The 20,247-nt window shown below is 40.1% G+C and overlaps 1 protein-coding gene and 1 pseudogene across 2 annotated transcripts in view; both read right to left on the bottom strand.

Moving 5' to 3' along the window:
• b4galt2 (UDP-Gal:betaGlcNAc beta 1,4- galactosyltransferase, polypeptide 2) overlaps positions 1-20,247 on the bottom strand; it is a 164,237-nt gene that overhangs the window by 135,204 nt on the left and 8,786 nt on the right. For both annotated transcript variants that reach the window (XM_034233876.1, XM_034233877.1), the window contains exon 2: positions 6,751-7,767. In XM_034233876.1, coding sequence (XP_034089767.1) covers positions 6,751-7,156 — 406 coding nt within the window. In that variant the 5' untranslated portion in view covers positions 7,157-7,767. The remainder of the gene's footprint in view (positions 1-6,750; positions 7,768-20,247) is intronic.
• On the bottom strand, positions 11,905-12,029 carry LOC117557901 (annotated as a pseudogene).

Here is a 20,247-nt window from a genome sequence, read left to right as displayed (position 1 = left end):
AAGTATTTTTTCTATTCGGTCGTTTCATTCATGTGAGGTTCCTACTACTTATACTACTACTACTACTGTTTCCTAATTAGATTAAAATGGAAAACCCCTGTAGCATCCAATTAAAATAAGGCCTGGAAGATAGCTCTTAACCTCCCACTGTGTGTGTGTGTGTGTGTGCGTGTGCGTGTGCGTGTGCGTGTGTGTGTGTGTGTGTGTGTGTGTGTGTGTGTCCACGCATCGTAGAAGTAGTGATTAATAGGATAATACATAAAAGGCTTCATGCTTGGGAATGATTCACACGCAAATGGATTTTTTAGCATACACCGGCTACAAGTAGAAAATTGCCTATTAAAAACTCAAAGATCAAACCGAAAGAATTAAAGATTGTGCCATCATCAAGTGAAGAACAGACCTGCTTTGTATTTTGAGGCTGAGCCCACACCAAATCATTCACAGGACAGAGGGGCCAAAGTAATAATAATATGAAGAAGACTCACAAAAACAAAACTCCAATTTGTTTGGTCATATAAAGCGAATTTGCTATAATTTACATATAAAATACATTTAATGACAGTATTTGAATTGCATATTTTGCCCTATCAGCAGTAAAAAGCTCAATGAAAGTTAAAATAAATAAATAAACCCGGATCGATCATCAAAAAAAGCTGCCAATTACCTTCTGTGGTTGGACTGATGGATTGATTAACTACTTTGTTGACGGGTCTGAAATACAATATCCAAATTATATTCCAGATTATTTTCTATTTTTCCAAAGAAAATACTTTTCAAAGACGACTATATATTTTGGCAATATTCCTTAACGCCCAGGTTACTTTCTTTCAGGAACAGCTGATTTGCATTTCCCACATGCCAGCTTGCAATTAATGAATTAATTGAAACGCACACACAGGATGTAAACCATGGATGCTGGCCACTCACACAGGCAGCACCTGTCAGCTGGTGTTGTGGGACAGCCAAGGACTTGTTTGTTTGTTTCTCTCTCTCTCACGCTCTCTCATGTGTGTGTTTGAGTGTGTGTGTGTGTGTGTGTGTGTGTGTGTGTGTGTATGTGTATGTGTGTGTGTGTGTGTGTGTGTGTGTGTGTGTGTGTGTGTGTGTGGGTGTACATCTATCCAAGGTCCCTCTCTTTTTCCCTCAACACCCCTTCACCTCTCCACCTGCCGTTCCTTTCTTGCCTCCATCCCGCCTCTCTGTCTGTCTCACTTCATACCAACCATTATACCAGCATCCATTGGACCTCTCTCTCTCTCTCGGTCTCTGCACCTGTGACTGAAACACAGACTCGCTCAGTCTTGCTCGGCCTTCCTGCTCATTACAGCCCCCAGGCAGCCCCTCCATCATAGAGCAAAGGCAGAGATAAGCTACAAGAGTACACCTGGTGTGAATGCCAAATCCAGAGTCAGTGACAGCCAGGCCAAATAATGGAATCATCGAACCTCAGCTTCAGACAAATCAACCTGACAGCTTTATCTCACACTCACGATTTCAAAGCACGCTACAAAGCTCATTATCAAATGAGACAAAGGAAGGAAGAAGAAGAGAAGAGTGTTGACACTGCCACAATGACGCATGCGAGGGATTACGTTTACAAAGCTCATTTACAGACGGAACAGGTGCAAGGAAATGAGAAACGTATTTTCATTTCATCAGAAGTGCAGCTGAGCGGTATTTGACAAAAGGAAGATGAATCAGCTATATCAACAACTACTTGCAGCAATAAGAGCCTGCATACGATTACCACAAATAAATATCAGTTAATGATTGGAAGAAAGAAAGAAAGTATTAATACTGTAAATATAAATCAATACATTATTAAATATATGTGTCAAAATCAAATCAGTGTTATTTGCAAGGTCTAAATTAGCTTTTAGTTTGTCAATGCAGTGCCTCATGACTATAAGAGCACACGTTAAACATAGCACCTAAGTACAAAATGGGAATAGAGAATTTTCTAGCTGGTTGGGATACAATATGAGCCAAAAAGCAATTATTAAATTCAATTATTAATCTCTCCACTGTCATCTGGCATACAAGGCAAGGCAAGGCAAGGCAAGTTTATTTATATAGCACTTTTCAACACAAGGCAATTCAAAGTGCTTTACAAAAAATGAAAGAGATTAAGAAAATGGCATTTAAAATCAGTCATTAAAAAGAAAAGCTAATAAAATAAACATTAAAAGAAAAAATACATGGATAAAAGTTACAGTGCAGTCTAAGATATGAATAGTTCAATTAAAAGCAGCGACAAAAAGATAAGTCTTCAGCCTGGATTTAAAAGTAGTCAGAGTTGTAGCGGACCTGCAGGTTTCTGGGAGTTTGTTCCAGATATTTGGGGCATAATAACTGAACACTGCTTTACCATGTTTAGTTCTGACTCTGGGGACAGAAAGCTGACCAGTCCCTGAAGACCTGAGAGATCTGGATGGTTCATAATTTAGCAGGAGGTCAGAAATGTATTTTGGGCCTAAACCATTCAGTGCTTTATAAACCAGCAGCAGTATTTTGAAATCTATTCTTTGACAGACAGGAAGCCAGTGTAAAGACTTCAGAACAGGAGTGATGTGATCCACTTTCTTAGTGTTAGTGAGGACTCGAGCAGCAGCGTTCTGAATTAGCTGCAGCTTTCTAATAGATTTTTTAGTGAGACCTGTGAAGACACCATTGCAGTAGTCGAGTCTACTGAAGATAAAAGCATGGACAAGTTTTTCTAAATCCTGCTGTGACATTAGTCTTTTAATCCTAGATATATTCTTTAGGTGATAGTAGGCTGATTTAGTAACTGTTTTAATGTGACTGTTGAAACTCAGGTCAGAGTCCATGACTACACCTAGATTTCTGGCTTTATCTGTTGTTTTGAACATTGCACACTGAAGCTCAGCGCTAACTTTTATACGTTCTGACTGAAAACCATTACCTCAGTTTTATCTTTGTTTAATTGGAGAAAGTTCTGACACATCCAGTCATTGATTTGTTCAATGCACTTACTCAGTGTTTGAATTGGAGCATAGTCTCCTGGTGAAATTGTTACGTCAATGTGTGTGTCATCTGCATAGCTATGGTAACTTATTTTGTTGTTCTTCATTATCTGAGCCAGTGGTAGCATGTAGATGTTAAAGAGAAGAGGCCCCAAGATGGAGCCTTGAGGAACCCCACCTCATATTTGTCAACTCAGATGTGTATTTACCTATAGAAACAAAGTTGTTTCTGTCCTTTAAGTAGGATTCAAACCAATTCAGAACTGTTTCCGAAAGTCCCACCCAGTTCTCCAGTCGGTCTAGTAATATGCTGTGGTCAACAGTGTCAAACGCAGCACTGAGATCTAATAATACTAACACTGAAGTTCTGCCACTGCCTGTGTTTAAGTGGATGTCATTAAAGACCTTTACAAGAGCAGTCTCAGTGCTGTGGTTTGGACGAAAGCCTGACTGGAACACATCAAAACAGTTATTTAAATGCAAGAAATTACTCAACTGTTGAAAAACAACTTTTTCAATGATTTTACCTAGAAATGGGAGGTTTGATATGGGCCTGTAATTGTTAATTACTGAAGCATCTAGATTATTCTTTTTTAAGAGCGGTTTAATGACTGCAGTTTTCAGGGCCTGTGGAAAAATACCTGAGTGAAGAGATGTGTTTACTATATGAAGTAGATCTGAGGCCATGCAAGGCAAAACATCTTTGAAAAATCCTGTTGGAATAATATCAAGGCAGCAAGAGGAGGATTTCAGAAGTTGAATAATGTCCTCTAGGTTTTTATCATTAATCTGATGGAATTGTGTCATGATGTCTGCATGATTGCATACAATGCAATCATTTTCTGTTCTGTCTAAAAAGTCAGTTGAAAAGTTAACTTAACAAGTTCTTTGTCAACTTGGACTTAAAAGCAAATATTAAAGTGCTAGTTTGACATTTGCAGAAAAATGTTATTGTGTTAGAAAAGAAGATTGATACCATGCTCATGCAAAAAGGTGGATAAAGACCTAGTACTTTAATGTCGATAATAAAGGAGGTTGTTTTTAATTTAGTTAGTTTTAAACGCCTTAGTGGTGTTTCAGTGGATGGGGTCAGGGCTCTTTGGCTAATTTAAAAATAAAAACAGCGGGAGATAGTTCCTCTTTACGGAGCTCTATTATCTGTAATCATGACAGAGAGCTGTGGAGAGTGTGTGTGAGTGTGTGTGTTTCAGTTTGTATGTGTGTGTGTGTGTGTCCACTATGTCATTATAGATTTAGTAAACCCGAGCCTTAGTGTGACTCAATCAACCCCTGCTTTGTTGGGTGAATGGATAGTGATGATAATGAGGTGTGTGTGCGTAGGTGTGCAAACCAGAGTTCAGTGGACATTCATATTAAACATTGTAATCCATAGATATGTACAACCAGCCTATGTGTGTCACATTTATAAGTGTCTTTAATAGTTCATTCAAAGTAGTTTTACTGATAAAGGCAATGCATACCAAGCTATAACAAAACAGTCCACACTGTATACCTGTGGTGCAATTATAGGGATGATATATGGATTTCATTCAGAACAAAGAGGATTAAGGAAAGGAAGAGTATCTATAAATTCACTTTAAGTTCCACAACTAAAAAAATCCTACACGTTGTAAAACACTGAACATATAATCAGTTTCAACGCAAGATGCCTGCAACCAGCTGCAGCTCTGAGGTTCTTAATTAAGGTCATTATTTCCACTTAAAGGAGTTATTTAAGAAAGCACAAAAGAAATATCCTAATAGCTCTGGTTTGGATGTGTGCTGCTGTGTGTGCTGTTGTGTGTACTGCTGTGTGTGTGCCTGCATGAATCTCTGCTAATAGCCCTGCTGTGAGTCTATAAGGTTGAAATACCACAGTGTAAATCGTTGACATTAAATCCATTTTATGTTGCGGGCTGACCCGGAAAAACAAAATTACGACTATACTTGCTCTCTCGCTAATTGGAATTAGACTGCAGATGCATTTCTTTACTGGAAATAAAAAAGTAAGCTCCAGATTCAAGCTACGATCAAGGTCTCGTCTCCCCTATTCATTATTACACTAATCAATGCTCTGCAAATCCTCCGTTATCGAACATACGATGTACAAGCAACAACAACAGGGGGGCGCGTGGCGCAGTGTACTAGTGCGTTGGTGTTCGGATCAGGGGGAGCACAGGTTCAAACCCCACTGCAGTCAGCATGTCGTTGTGTCCCTGGGCAAGACACTTCACCCCAAATTGCTCCTGTGGGGATTGCCCACAGTATTCAGTATGTAAGTCGCTTTGGATAAAAACGTCTAACAAGTAATGTAATGTAACAACAAATACAACAAGCCGAATGGATAAACAAAAACAAATTGGTCTTCAAAAACTAGAAAAGCTAAATTTCAAGCTTATTCTTGCATATCAGAAAATGACACTTGACAAATTAAATATAATATGAATTTACAAATAAAACAAGCCATCTCAACGCTTGTGACGCAGTGGCAAACCTCTCTGTTTCCTTCTTATACCTCATTCACACCAACGCAACTCCGGTTCAAGCTCCGTGCTAGAGCTTTTCAGGTTCAGAACTGGTTCTTCGGTTTAGCTCCGGCTCTTTTCACATTGCCCAGAGTCCGACTGGTGCTGCGTCATTGCGTCATCGTTTGCGTCATGACGTAACTGTTTGCGTGCCTGCTTCATAAAGCCAAACCGCGCGGAAACCCCTCACAGCTGACACCGACAACTACAACAATGGCCGATTGTGCTCCAGCTTCCTCTGTACCTCTTCAGAAGACCAGATTCCCAGTAGGTAGCTGGTCTCTTCAGTGGACCACTGCTGCTTGTTAAGTTTCTCCATCGTTGTGTACAAACTGGATAAAACGCCGGCTTTTTGTTGTTGTTCAGGAGTTGATCCTGTCTCTGCCCCCGCCTCGACGTAAGCGAGGCAACCATTTTTTGGTGCTTGAAACGAACCGGATTCCGGAGCTAAGAGGCTGCTCCGCTGCGGTGTGAAGAGGAAAACCCGGTGCTTTTCAAGCTCCAGCTCCGAACCGGCCCTGAAACACCGTTGGTGTGAATGAGGTATATGAGAAACATTTTTACAGTGCACTAAGGGCTGGTCTTTTCAAGCTTGGAACAACACATTTCATTCTAGCAAAATGCTTTAAAAAAAATTAATTTAAACATGTTTTTTATGACTTCATGAGACTGTTGAGCAAAATTGATAAAAAGCCCTGCACCAATTGAAAGCCACTGGAATATAAAAAAAATCATGTTATCCCGTACAGCAGTGGACTGTCAGTGCTTCATGCTTTAATGATCAGTTTCAACACAGCTTCACATTTGCCCCTGACATTTTGGTTCTACATGACACTGGCATGATTTCTGCAGACTGCTGTCATGACATGACAAGGATAGACTGGAAACTCTAAAATGGACACACTGCTCCATCAATTCCTTTCAGAACCAGAGAGAAGGCCTAACTAACACAACCCAAAAGGGCCAAAAGCCAGTGGCAAAAACCTGGAGCCACCCCCGTTCAGTAACCTGTGACAGGTGCACATATAGAGGAAATACTCACATCACTATAACTGCAGCTAATGTAGCCAGCTATTATGTGTAATACTCTGGGAGTGAAAATACCCCTATTTCTTTGTTCATAAAACGATTGAGATTTAGACATTAAACAAATCTTGCAAACACAAAATAAATGTGTCTGATCCATCATAGCACATGGAAATGGTTGTGAAAGTATATCATCTGACATTATTACTCACCGAGGCCGGGGGGGATCTCGGGGCAGGGCGGCAGAGGTTTGGGCAAAGGCGTCTGATTGGTCTCAGGCTGCACAGTGGGCACCAGCTGCTCCCCTGGGGCCAGGTAGCTGGCTAATGTGGCATTAGGCCTGGAAAGGTTGTAATAGTAATAATGGTGTCCGCTCCCTGCTGCCCCGCTGACGTTATTCCTGGATCCGTTGCGGCCGTTGTTGAAGCGGCTGAAGAGGTCGAAGCGCTGCGAGTAGACGTCAAAGTAGAGTATCATCATGATGAGGAAGTGAAGCAGGCAGAGCAGCAGGACGCCTTTACAGATGCGCTCCAGGGTCCGGCCCAACATCAGCCGGGTCATGGCCGAGGAAGATGACCGCCAGCCTCGACAGCGCTGGCGCGGGGCGGCTACAGACATGAGCTCATCTCAGTGGCTGCTATTAGATCTCTGATAAAGACATGTGGTTAGGTGATACCCGGTTATCTGACTTCTGCAGGGGTCATGGGGGACATTAATAAGTTGTTAATGAGTTGCCAGCTTGTTTCTAGAACGTCCCCAGATCCCCTGCATGACACACGCACTGAATGTTGAATCAGAATCAATCCCTGAGTGAGATTATCTAGGAATTTGTTCACTTACGTATCAGATATAGATATACCAAATCAATGCTAATGACAAGTTCAGTAATATCTGAGACATAAGGCCCCGATTTCTGATAAATCTTGTGATCAGATGCTGGGTCAGTCACTATCCCAGTGCGAAGTTGCTGCGGCAGCCATGTTGTATCCCAATGTTAAAAGCCAGTCCAATTACTCCAACGACTAAAGCTTAACACTTCCAATTGATAAGCGATCTAAGTGATCTAAGTGATGGTGCACAAGTAGAAGTTGATGACAAACATTCATCAGTGTGGAGAAGAGGGTCTGCTGAAGTTCAGTCCAGATGACCTCTTCTGAGTTTGTTGGTTGGTGATCTCCAAGATACCGTTCCTGATTCTGAAAGTCTCGAACCAGGAACGTTTCAGGCACCTGAAGGGAGATAAAAGACAAAGGAAAGAATGAATTAGGATGAAATGTTACATTTAGATAAACAAATTCATCAAAGGTTTAACTAATAAGGATGGCAGTGTACAGCTAAACCAATGCAGGTGAAGTTGGACATTTTCACTGTACGTATTGCATAATTTGCTTTTTGGAATCCAATCGATGATCTTCTTCTGGCATTTTAAGAGCATTTATTGACCTTCTTCCTAATAATTCTGGTTTAAGAACAATAGATTACAAAGACTGAGGCTGGAGAAGCTTGTCTTCCAATCCAAAAATGGGTGGTTCGATCTCCAGTCCCTGCAGTCAACATGTCGATGTGTTCTTGGGCAAGTTACCTATCCCAAAATAGCTCCTGATGGTGTTATGGCAGATTCCTTATATAACGTATGTTTCGTTATTCATTAAGGTCACACAGGAAAAAGGGGACCGATGCTTAGGTTAAAACTATGTATATACATTTAGTCTTAACAGTTGTACCATGAAATCTGGGATCATGTAAAACTCAGAGGATGCAACATATATGACTGTATAATATATATATATATATATATGTATAATCTCTGCCACGTACAGTATGCTGCTTCAAGTGTATGTTCGTGTGTGTTTTACATGTATAAAGCACATGAGATCTTTCTGGTCTGGGGGGCATTTCCACGATTGACTGCTGTGGCAGGTGATGTTGTACTCCAAGATTATTATTGTTGTTGCGCAACTGAATAATAATGAATCTCAACCATGTCTGTGTTTGTGTTTTATTGATCTCTGTCTGAGTTAACATTTAAGGTTCGTGAGCCATTAATTGCACTAACAATGGCATGGCCAATGGTGTGCAGGTGTGTGTGAATGTTAGTTTCCCTGACAGCACTGGCCTCTGTATGATTGGTTTGAATGGTGACTTAAAACACTTTGAGGGGTCACAAAGACTGGAGAAGAGCTATATATAAATGCAGTTAATTTACCATTTAGAAGTGACAGAAGAAACAGAACCAAACAATAAAAGCATCGACAGCTCTGACTGGGGCTGTTCAGCCGAATTGACATGCCAAGTCAATTTTCCAGTCAAGTGGTTTAAAAAGCATTTATGATGGAATGAGACAGCAAGTGGGAATACACAAAGCAGTGAACACACAAGCAAAGGAGAGAAACGGGAGGCACTTTTCCAATCAATGAGAGAAAATAGGAAGATGAGGTTGAAATCAAGCCAAGAAGTGTCAGAGAGAAAGAAATGGATGTAGTGGTGAATGTTAATATACTAATGCTGGAAAATAATGGTGTCTAATGCATGTGTCAACTCAACATTTCCCAAGTGGTATCGCATCAATATTTTACATTCAATCAAAACGTTTCTTTAAAAAAAAAGATTTTCTTCCAGAGCTTACGAAAGTCTAGATCATTTTACAGCTGGTGTTATTTAGAAAACTATGGCTAATTTTGTTTAATCAAACCAATTAATTATTTGACTATAGTATGAACATGGTACTCAAAAAGTGCTATATTGTATATAAAAGTCTTATGGCTGTTGCCTTCCCCAGAAAGTTGGCTGCATGTGAAGCTCTTGAATGAGATGGATTTCTTCTGACCGGACATCCGTCTCAGCGTAATGCTTATGCAGGTCAGGATTTATTCCCCAGCCGTGCTGCTCTTCAGTGAATAAATAGGCTGGCATGTAATATATCAGGGGGGAAATCATGACATGTAGCGAGGCGGTCGGACAGATAATCAGTCAGACTGACAGAAAAGTCTTGCCCCATTTTCTGCTTCAACTACAGAGCTCAGAGTCAAGTGAGTTGCCCTCAGTGCCCAACAGGTGTTAAACCATGTGATAGTGCAGAGTGCCCTCAGTGCCCAACAGGTGTTAAACCATGTGATAGTGCAGAGTGCCCTCGGTGCCCAACAGGTGTTAAACCATGTGATAGTGCAGAGTGCCCTCAGTGCCCAACAGGTGTTAAACCATGTGATAGTGTAACGTGGCACTGCTAAATCAGCAGCAAAGAAACAGAAAGAATAAATCCGGAACCGGGATTGACATCCTACTTTTCAGTGGCACAGGATTTATCAGAGATCAATGTAGTTAAAATTAGAAGTCAGTGTTTTTTCTCTGATGTGAGGTATTAGAACAAAGCCCTTAAAGACTTAATCCATACACACCTTAGCTTCTTTGTTTGCAGACATTTTGTTCGACTGAATTCTCTCAACGCAACAAGTTCTATCTGATTTGTTGTCTTGAGAAAGGTCAGAAGACCAAAACAAAAAGCAATACAAAGAAAATCTTTTGTCTTTTCCTTTTTGTGGTTACTTCCTGTCTCTCTGTCAGACATGTCACTGGGATTGTGAACAAGGAAGTGCAGATTGTCTACTTCCAACAAAAGAAATCAAGCCAATAATTAGTCAATGAGGTCTTTGAGGGTTGTAAGTCATGGAGAAAAATACCAAGACATTTGAAAAGAAAATACATAGATGGTCTCAGAGTGAAACAGATCCATTATGTAACCATGTTCATTCAAGGATCCCCGGAAATCTCTTTTTAACAAGAGTAATATATTTCATAACATTGCCAAATCATATCATGTTCGTCGAGGAACCCACGAATAATTCAATGAAAATATCTGAAGCAGAATAAAACCGCCCTTTTCCATCTCTATTAGATTTCAACTGAGTTTTAAAAAGAACAGATAGCCTGTAATATATTAGGGGGGAAATCATGACATGTAGCGAGGCGGTCGGACTGACAAGAAAAGTCTTGCCCCCATTTTTCTGCTTCAACTACAGAGCTCAGAGTCAAGCGTGTTTGCCCAACAGGTGTTAAACCATGTGATAGTGTAGCGTGGCACTGCTAAAAATCAGCAGCAAAGAAACAGAAAGAATAAATCCGCCCTTTTCCATCTCTATTAGATTTCAACTGAGTTTTAAAATGAGCGGAACAAAGACTAGATAGCCTAGAAGACAACACAGGAAAAGGGTAACAGAAAATCAAAGAGACATTATAAACAAAACAATAATCCAGCTAGCGGTAATAAAGTGTAAAGGAACAACTTCAATGCATTTAAGGACAACGCTGGGTCATCAGAGGTATTCCCCAAAGCTTTGTCATTTGTAAAGATTTCAGTGTTGCCGCTTTCACTATGTGAGGCCTAGAGATTTTAGCCTCTGTCACATTGGTTAACAACTGTGCAATAACTCACTGTTCAATGGGCTGTGGATTATTAATTAGAGTACTGCAAGGGAGATTTTGAGGATGTAGACAAAACGAGCTGGTGGGATCAAGAGCTGTGAGCTACACCTCAACAAGGTTAGTGTTTATTACCAATTTGAAAAAGCTATTACAAATTAATTAAATCTGAATTCAAACGATTCACATCAAAACTTTTACAGTAGGGCTAATAAATGATATTGGTCAGAGTCATGGATCTCAATATGTGAGACGGCTTAGCTAGCAGCTAACTGCAGTGGAAAGAGAATACTTTCTCTACACAAAATCTTGAGTTAGGGTGATGTTTTTGGCAAGTTGTCAATGGGAACAAAATAAAAGTGTTTTTGATGCATCTCTTCAACCAGCATTTAAGATGTCAGACTGTCATTTCTATTTCATTTTCGCAATAAAGGAGGATATATTTTAATCTTAATGCAACTCTCTTTTAAATGTGCTTCTTTGATCATCTCACTCAGCAGTTCTTGCCAAATTTGCCATTTGAAGTCATGATTTGGTGCCCATTTTCAAATACAGTAAAAATGTAAACAGTAACACACAGTGAGAAGGGAGAAATACATTAAGATGCATCTAATAATGAGACATGACGCAAATATAACGATAATATGCTGATTTGAACTTTATATAATGTTTTTTGTGAAATATAAATATATCCTCTTTTTGATCATAAACAAATTGCTATTGTTGTTAGTATAGAGTCTTGATATGCAACTTAGCTGATGACTCTTACGACGGGAATAAAAAATGGTCTTCTGAGTGTTTAACCGTTTGCTGCAGGAGACGGACTCGTTGCGTAGTTACCACCGGTCTGGGTGCGGGGCTCTTTTGACCTGGCATAACAGAGGCGCTGCGTAACTTGGATCGCCCAGGTGCGAATGACTGCTCTTTTCTTGTCGTTCACAAACTCAGAATGCTCAGCCAAACGGCCAAGCCTATCAAAAATAGGTTGAACTCGTAGGTGTTCCTCTCCACGGAAGTCTTTAGTAAAAGGCGAAAGGCTTATACGCTGCAACTGTTTTGTTTTTTTGCTGAGCTCATCCTGCAAGGTGCAGCGCTGACAATTACATTTTAATAACACTGCAGCTTAGTTGTAGTACTGTGGTTTCATACCGTGCTTTGTACATATTTACAGATGTGACTCCCACAGACCCAAATAACACTATGCAGTAGATTCATTCCCAACCTAAGTGGAATTTGATGTCATGTTAGCACTACATGCTACAGAGGAAACAGAAGAACATGGATGTAAAGTTAACTAGAGGTCTACAACACATGATTCACTGACAGTGAATGTGTGTCCAAACCAATCTGTCACTAAGTGCAGTCAAATCGAGGCGTTAAGTAGGCTAACACACTTCTTCATGTACAGGAACATTTGCAGGCTTTAAAAAGGAACTCTTTAAGATACTGTACCACATTAATAATTCCTGCTCTTGTCTCATAAATATAACGGATGCCTCACTTTCAGAATTAAAACTTACACATATCAAAAAGCCCATTCACATGAAGTGCCAACTAAGGCTCGCAGAACATCTCCAACATCTGTATCTTAAAACATGAATTGGTTTCCAGACGGATGGCCAGACTGGTAATTTGTGAGGGTACATAATTCATCGGGTCTAGAGCAAGCATATGCTGGAAGGAGACATGGTCTATAGCTAAACTGTTGGGCTTTTAATCTAAAGGAGACATCTCAAAACATTGAGATGTTGAGCAGTATTGTCTGATACACAACTCACATTAATTATTTTTTTCTTACTGGTCAACTCCACTGAAATATTTGTGGGTGGATTTCAGCTTCAGCATTAGCAGGGTCAAAAGGTCAAAAGCAAGCCTTGGGATTTAAAAAAAAGGTCCAGTCACGAGTTTGGTCCAGAGTCCGTCTACAGTTCAGTCAGTGTGCGACGTGAAGGAATCTTTAAGTGCACATTTAAAATATTTGTGTCTGTGCAGTGCCCCTTTCAGTTGAAGCAAGCAACCACTCTCAAATATTCAAAATGCAGCAGTGTTTCACGTTCTCAGAGAAAACGTCAGAAAACATCTTTAGGATACAATGAATGGAAGAGCATATCAATAGAATTGTCAAATAGTTTTCCTAGTTGCTTTTTGGGAGTTCATATACATTTAACTGATTGTGTTAAAGGGGCTATATTCTACATTTTAGGCTTTTCCCTTTATGTCGTATAGGTTTTTGTGCATATTAATGGTATAATCCCTAAGTGGTTCACCAACAGAGCCAGTGGGCTAACCAATCAGAGCAGACTGAGCTCCAGTTTCAAACACAAATACCACCTTCTGGATAACTACAAGTTCCAGCTCTTCTCTCAGCCTTTCTCTCACCTCTAATTGCGTTGTGCCACCTTCCTACCAGGTGATTCCACTTCACAGGTAACACCTCAACAACCCATGCAACACAGAATTGCATTCAGACTGAGGTTATGTGGACAGAAATATAACCATGCAACAATTTCAGCAAATGGGTTACAGTTTAGTTTCAGGTTCAGGTACAGAAGAGCAACACTGGAGCTGTAAGGAGATCAGCATCATTCAGGTCTCCTCAGCACAAGGACACACGTGGATTTAACGGAGGTCACCCTGGTGAGGCACATGTCAGAAGATCAAAGAGAGATGACAGGATGGGAGTGGAAGCTGTGAATCAAGTGCAGATGCAAAAGCTGCTAACATCAATTTATAACCAAAAGAGATTCATTGAGGATGGGCTGTTTGAATGGAAAGCAATACAGTTGTTTTGCCTCAGGTCGACTCCTCCACATACTGTATGTCTATCTATTTAGGATACGAAAGCTTGTCAAAGAATATAAGACTTTACAGAGGCCTTGATGTTCCCTTCAGTGACATCATCATTGATCATCTATAATAAGGTTTAATGCAATAGAGCAGAAGGCTGTCCTTCCCAGCAGCTACACACAAACACACAGGCACACACACACACAGGCACACACACACACAGGCAACACACACACACACACACACACACACACACACACACACACAGTCTATATCTCAGTGTTTCTTTAAGCAGATGTTTTCAGCCGAGCCTTCAGGCTACAAGGCTTGTTTAGTTTATTTGATATACTCATCTTTAACAACTGATTTGGAAGACAACAGATAACCGACTCCCGCTTTCATCCTGTTGTGAAGATGTGCTTTGTCTTACAGCTCTGACAGCTACTTCTGACCGCTAGTATTATCGCTCTTCAGTCGATAAACCTTCAGTCGATAAACCAACAGAGAATCATCACAGACTCTGAAGTTCCCCCCTTCAAGATCTTCAAAGCTTAAAGCAATATTTTGACATTTTAGGAAATTTGATTTTTTTGCTTGCTTGCCGAGAGTTAGATGAGGAGATCGATAACACTCTGTCTGTTAAATATGAAGCCACAGCCGGCCGGGCACAGACACTTCCTGGAGTCTCCTCTGGTTGCCTGGCAACTGCTCTGCCACAAGGAAATTGTCCCGCTCATAACCCCCTTCCTAAAACAACAGTTTTCAGACATAGTTTTTTGTCTAGATTAAACAAAAAATATTTAATATCTTGATGGTTAGCTTTAGAGGCTGATTTTGTGACCATTAGGCCCAGCCATGGTATCGGTTTTGCTTCAAAGTCAGTCTTTGTGCTAAGCTAATCAATCAATCAATCAATGTTTATTTATATAGCCCAATATCAGTGGACTTCACAGTTTGTACAGAATATCAGTATGACAATACGACACCCTCTGTCCTTAGACCCTCACATCGTACAAGGAGAAACTTCCAGAGAAAACCCCACAGTTTAAAGGGGAAAATGGGAGCTAAGCTAGCCATCAATGGCTTGAGTTTCATACTAATAATACAAATAATAGATTTATTTTGTTAGCGCTTTTACAGGTGCTCAAAGACGCTTTACAAATATAGTGAAAAGAAAAGAACAACAAATACATATATATAGTTAAAGTTAAAGTCAAATAATACAAAAATAATCACACATTAAAAGCCAGATTGAAGAGGTGAGTTTTTGTAAGTGTTTTGAAGGTGGTGAGGTCAGTGCAGTCTCTGATGGGTTGTGGGAGTGAGTTCCAGAGGGAGGGGGCAGCGACGGAGAAGGCTCTGTCCCCCCAGGTCCGGTGATTGATGTGGGTGGGGATGGATAGGAGGTTGGCTTCTGATGAGCGGAGGCAGCGGGAAGGGGTATGGTGGTGCAGCAGGTCTGTGAGGTAGGGGGGGGGCCGGATTGTTGAAGGCTTTGTAAGTAATCAGGAGGACTTTGAAGTCGATTCTTTGACGGACGGGGAGCCAGTGGAGGTATACTAAGCGTACATATATGCTTTCAAAGGTAGAAAACAAATAAAGGTATTTCCAGAAATGTCCAACTTAAGCTGTTATAGCACATTTGAGCTAAATGTGTTCTTACTAATTAGTGTACTGTTTATGGTTTGTTCATTCTAACCACCGCAGTGAATTGTCCGTTTTTTTTATTTAACCAGGTTTTCCCATTCAACTATCTATCTATTAAACAAGAGAGTCTGGCAATAGGCAGCACAGAGTTTAACAAATGAATAGAAAAGCACTTTTGAATAACATTAAAAAGGATCAGATAAAACATGTTCACACATACAGTGCTGATTCAATAGCTTTGACCTTAAATCTGGGATGTTTTGAAGCTTAAGATCAGTCTAAACATTGTTTCATTCATATTTCAGTTCTGACTAAAGCCCCTGTCACACTGTCCCGAAATTGACACCCGATGGACACACGATAAAGGAAATGTTCAAATTCGGCTGTGATCGTAGCAACATCGGGCCATTCGTGAGGGCATCTAAGCCATCGTATGACCGCCGGTGGAGTTTCTCAGGCTCCGGCAGCAACTTCGTGAGCGGCAACTTCGTAAGGCACTCGTGAGGGCATCTTGTCAAATCGTGTCATCTTCGTGTTATCATCGGTGCATTCGCCCTCACTCTGATCGGGGCGAATGCCCGATGGCACCGATGATAACAAGATGCCCTCACGATGGCCTTACGAAGGGCAAAATTGACACACGAATTCAACACGAAAATGAACCTTCGCAAGGTCCTTCGGCAATTTTTTGGCATGCCAAAGATTTTGCCACCGCTCACGAAGTTGCTGCCGGAGCCTGAGAAACTCCACCGGCGGTCATACGAAGGCTTAAGATGCCCTCACGAATGGCCCGATGTCGCTACGATCACAGCCGAATTTGAACATTTCCTTTATCGTGTGTCCATCGGGTTGTTTTATTGCACAACAAAATCATGTAAATATATTATGTAAATAACCCAATTTGTGTTCTGTGAAACTAAAAAGGATATAATATATTATTTTGAAGGACAGTTGACAGGAAGTTGTTGTTGTTATGGAAACTACATTACGGAGAAAACGTAATATTTTCTACATATAAAGACGGATAAAGTAAAGAACAAAGTCTGAAGATATCAGTACAGTATCATAGTACTGTAACATAATTGTATTTGGTACTTTCATTGCAGTTGTATGTCTTAAATGTAATGTAAATGTTGCCTTCGTGTGTGGTTCGGGGCCATCTTCGTGCGAAATTCACAATTCCATATTCGTGTGTCCATCGGGTGTCAATTTCGGGACAGTGTGACAGGGGCTTTAGGGAGCAACAAAACGCAAAAAGGCCTGCCAACGGAGGTTGTAATTGGCAATTTAAAAGGAGAAGAAAGTATGTCACCAAGAACAGCTTCCTAAAATAAAGCATACCTCTTACTGTGGCAGTGTGTAGGCCAATTCACTTTTGAGTATGAAGAAAAAAAGAAAGCTGCAGTTTGTAAAAACAATTAGCTGTTTTCATAAAGTCTGCTGTACATCAAACAATTTAATTATTGGACTCACATTTTCCAGGTGGCCAGTAATCCAAAAGTATTCTGCATCTCTATTTTGCAATATGTCTTACCCTAACCCAAAAGCCAGAAGGGGCTTAAAAGTAAAAAAGAAAAAGACAGAAAGTTTTCATATGATAAACAAGTCTCAGTGTTCATCACAGCCAGTGCAACTCTCTCTCAATCGCTCTCATCTCCACTTTCCCTTCTACTCTCTCTCTCTCAGTCCTTTGAGTCTCAAGCCCATGCATTTTAACCTACAACCCAGCCCTCTCCGTCTTATCAAAAATGCATTAGCCATGCTACACTTGATAGTGTGGAGCCTCGGAGCTCTCATGGCTCCAGCACATCTAGCTGTAGGCAAGTTCATCTCCTACAAACACAGGGCACACACAGTGCACAGTGGGACGGACAGAAGTCATCTTTGGCTTCATACCAGCTTCAACAGTGTGTATCTAATGTGTTAGGACAATTAGCTACATCTACATTCACTGTACACAAAGGACGTCAACTACTGTAAAAGTAGTATGTCTCATCAAATTACACTATTTTGTCTGCAGTTAATCTTAAATCTACAAAAAAGATCATTTTTCAACACTTCAAATACATTTTCAAAGAAAACTATAGTCTAGCTCAGGGGTGGCCAACCTTTTTTGAACCGAGAGCTACTTTTAAAGTTGCCAGTCTGCCGAGATCTACCAGTCCAAATAGAGAGGCGTAGCCATTACTGACAGCCTCCTACCAGGTAAATACACACTTCTACTTGTATAAAACTGACCTTTGTACGATTAATACTCCATAAAATACTGCAGATCCTTTATCTTACCTCTTTCTAATCTACACACATACAAGTATTTAACTGAAGTTACACAACAGTGTTGTTGATACAGAGTTGGAGTTTATTCACACGTCACCCACTACAGTGGGTAATGTTTTCAAGAAGCATTGAACAGTGCTGCCACATATGACACAGGGAAAAAGAAAAGACTCTGAACACTTTCTTTGCCATTATATAAAAATAGTGTTGCTACAAAAGTATAAATTAGGCTTACTAATAAGACAACTCAGATCTGAAGCTACACAGGAATCTGCTGCCAAAGTGCAATAAAAAAGACAAAATTAATAGAATCGAACCCTTTTTTTGTTGCATTTTAGTAGATTATAAAAAGAAATGCCTTTAAAATAGGATGCAAGCAACACTAGTTTCTTAACCTGAATTGATAATAGACTATAATCAATTGAAGTTTGCATTCTTATACCATTTTGTACAATAATTATAATGAATAAGTTCAAACAAACTAAAACTTACAGCTGATTAATAACGGTATCTAACTTGAGTTTTTATTATATCAAAAACCTGTTGAAATGCTGCTGTTATTTTTACTGTCCACCAAAAGCGCATCGGCAGCCTCCATTAATGCTTCTTTCACAACTTTGCCGTCTTTGAAAGACTTCATGTGTTTCGCAAGAACGTGACTGACACGATAAGATGCTCTGGTAGCAGCCTTGCTCTTGTTGTTGGGCCTGGTGGAAATGGACTGCTGTGCATTTAGCTGTCCTTTCAGGCCCCTCCCCTTTTGGGAGCGTAGGGCAGAATCCGGAGGGAATTCCGTCTCGTAGCGTTTGTGCACTGTTTTGAAATGCCGCTCCTAAATTACCCTTCTTCGATAAAGCCACGCTCGCATTGCAGATGAGACAGATGGACTTTAAATTGGAATAAATACAAAAATAATCATCCTCCCACTCGGAGTGAAAATTATATATATGTTTTGCTTCTGCCATAATTGCGGTCTTGTTTGTGTGCGGACTGTCACTCCTGTTGATACGGACAACGTTAGCTAATTAGTGCACTGCCCACTAGCCACGCCCCGACACATGGGGTCACGCCGGCCAATCACAAAGCTTTGATGCGTTCAAGTGCATTATTCTGGCACAGGAAGATTATGTTATAGGACATTAACGATAAAACAGAATATTGTTGTTCTATTTTTAGACACATCTCGCGATCGACTGGGAATCTCCCCGCAATCGACCGGTTGGGCACCCCTGGTCTAGCTGGTTCGGCTCTGAAGATTTATATCCCCCCCGTTGAGTGATATCATCAAAATTGATAGAGAGAGAGGGGGGGGGGAGAGGAAGGATGGAGGCAGAGAGACAAAGACAGAGCACACTACACTGTCATCCCCAAGGATCTGGGTCATGTCACTAAGAAGCAGGGCACGATGTTAACGATACAGCATATTGTGCTCGAGTTTAGAAAATGACCGACTGTCATACTGTAGCATTGTCTGATTTTCAGCCTGGATACATACATAATACCATCCTATCTTTTACTGAGGCCAAATCTTATAGGTATTTCAAACATATCTTTCTCCCACATTTACCATCTTTCAAAAATAGCTGCAATTAGCCTTCTAATCAATAAGTTGATAACAACAAAATGATAAGCGGTTAAGCGTTTCACTTTTGTAGAAAAAATTACCAATACTTTAATGGTTTAAATATTTTTAATATAGACTGACTTGTTAAGGATTGTTGTTCAGAGAAAAAAATAAAGTGAAAAACGTAATTGTTATACTTTTTTTGACAATTTAGACGCCAAATGCCCTATCAATTCATTAAGAAAATAATACAACTCAATTGTAAGGGAGTCTTAATCCACTTACTTGTTTAAGATGTGTAAAAAAAACATAAAGAAATACATCAAAAAAGATATAGCGACCTATGTAAAATACAATTCGGATTTTATTTTGACACAATAAATAAAAAACATACAACACACAGCTGCTGAGTTTAAAAGCATTAATGGAGTGATTTTATATTTTCAAGCAAGAGAGCTTGAGTCTTGCTGATGTGGAGACACATGATGGCGTGTCATGAATGAATCAGCCACTCTCAACATTGACCTTCAGTGTTCATTAACTGTCTGGGTTCAGCAGTTTAGAGAGTTTATCCCTCATCCTTACAGAAAACAATGTCAGGGGCAATAAGATGACCTGTCAGTGACAAAACTACAACAACAACAAATACAGAAAAGGCTAAACTTATACGTAAAAATGATTGAGAAGCGACTTGTTTATAAAGGTTGTATGAGACATGTGGCATTAAATACAAATTCATTGTATAAAATAAGCTAAATAACAGGCAATAATTAGGACCACTAAGCAGTATCAAGGATTGATAATAATGGTAAACTCATTCTACTTAGACGAAAAGTCATGAGTAGCCTGACAATCTCACTGAACTGTTATTTCATTATTCAGCCTGACATGTTTGTGTTACCCATTTTCTATTTTAGGAGGCGACAGTAGTGACTGATGACTGAATCCCATCTTCATCATCTTCAAAGCTGCAGTCACTTAATGTATGTCGTGTCAAATAAAAAAATCTTGTAAAGAT

Source organism: Gymnodraco acuticeps, unplaced genomic scaffold (genome assembly GCF_902827175.1).
Source record: "Gymnodraco acuticeps unplaced genomic scaffold, fGymAcu1.1, whole genome shotgun sequence".
Classification (NCBI taxonomy): Eukaryota; Metazoa; Chordata; class Actinopteri; order Perciformes; family Bathydraconidae; genus Gymnodraco; species Gymnodraco acuticeps.
This window is presented reverse-complemented; position numbering and strand designations above follow the sequence as displayed.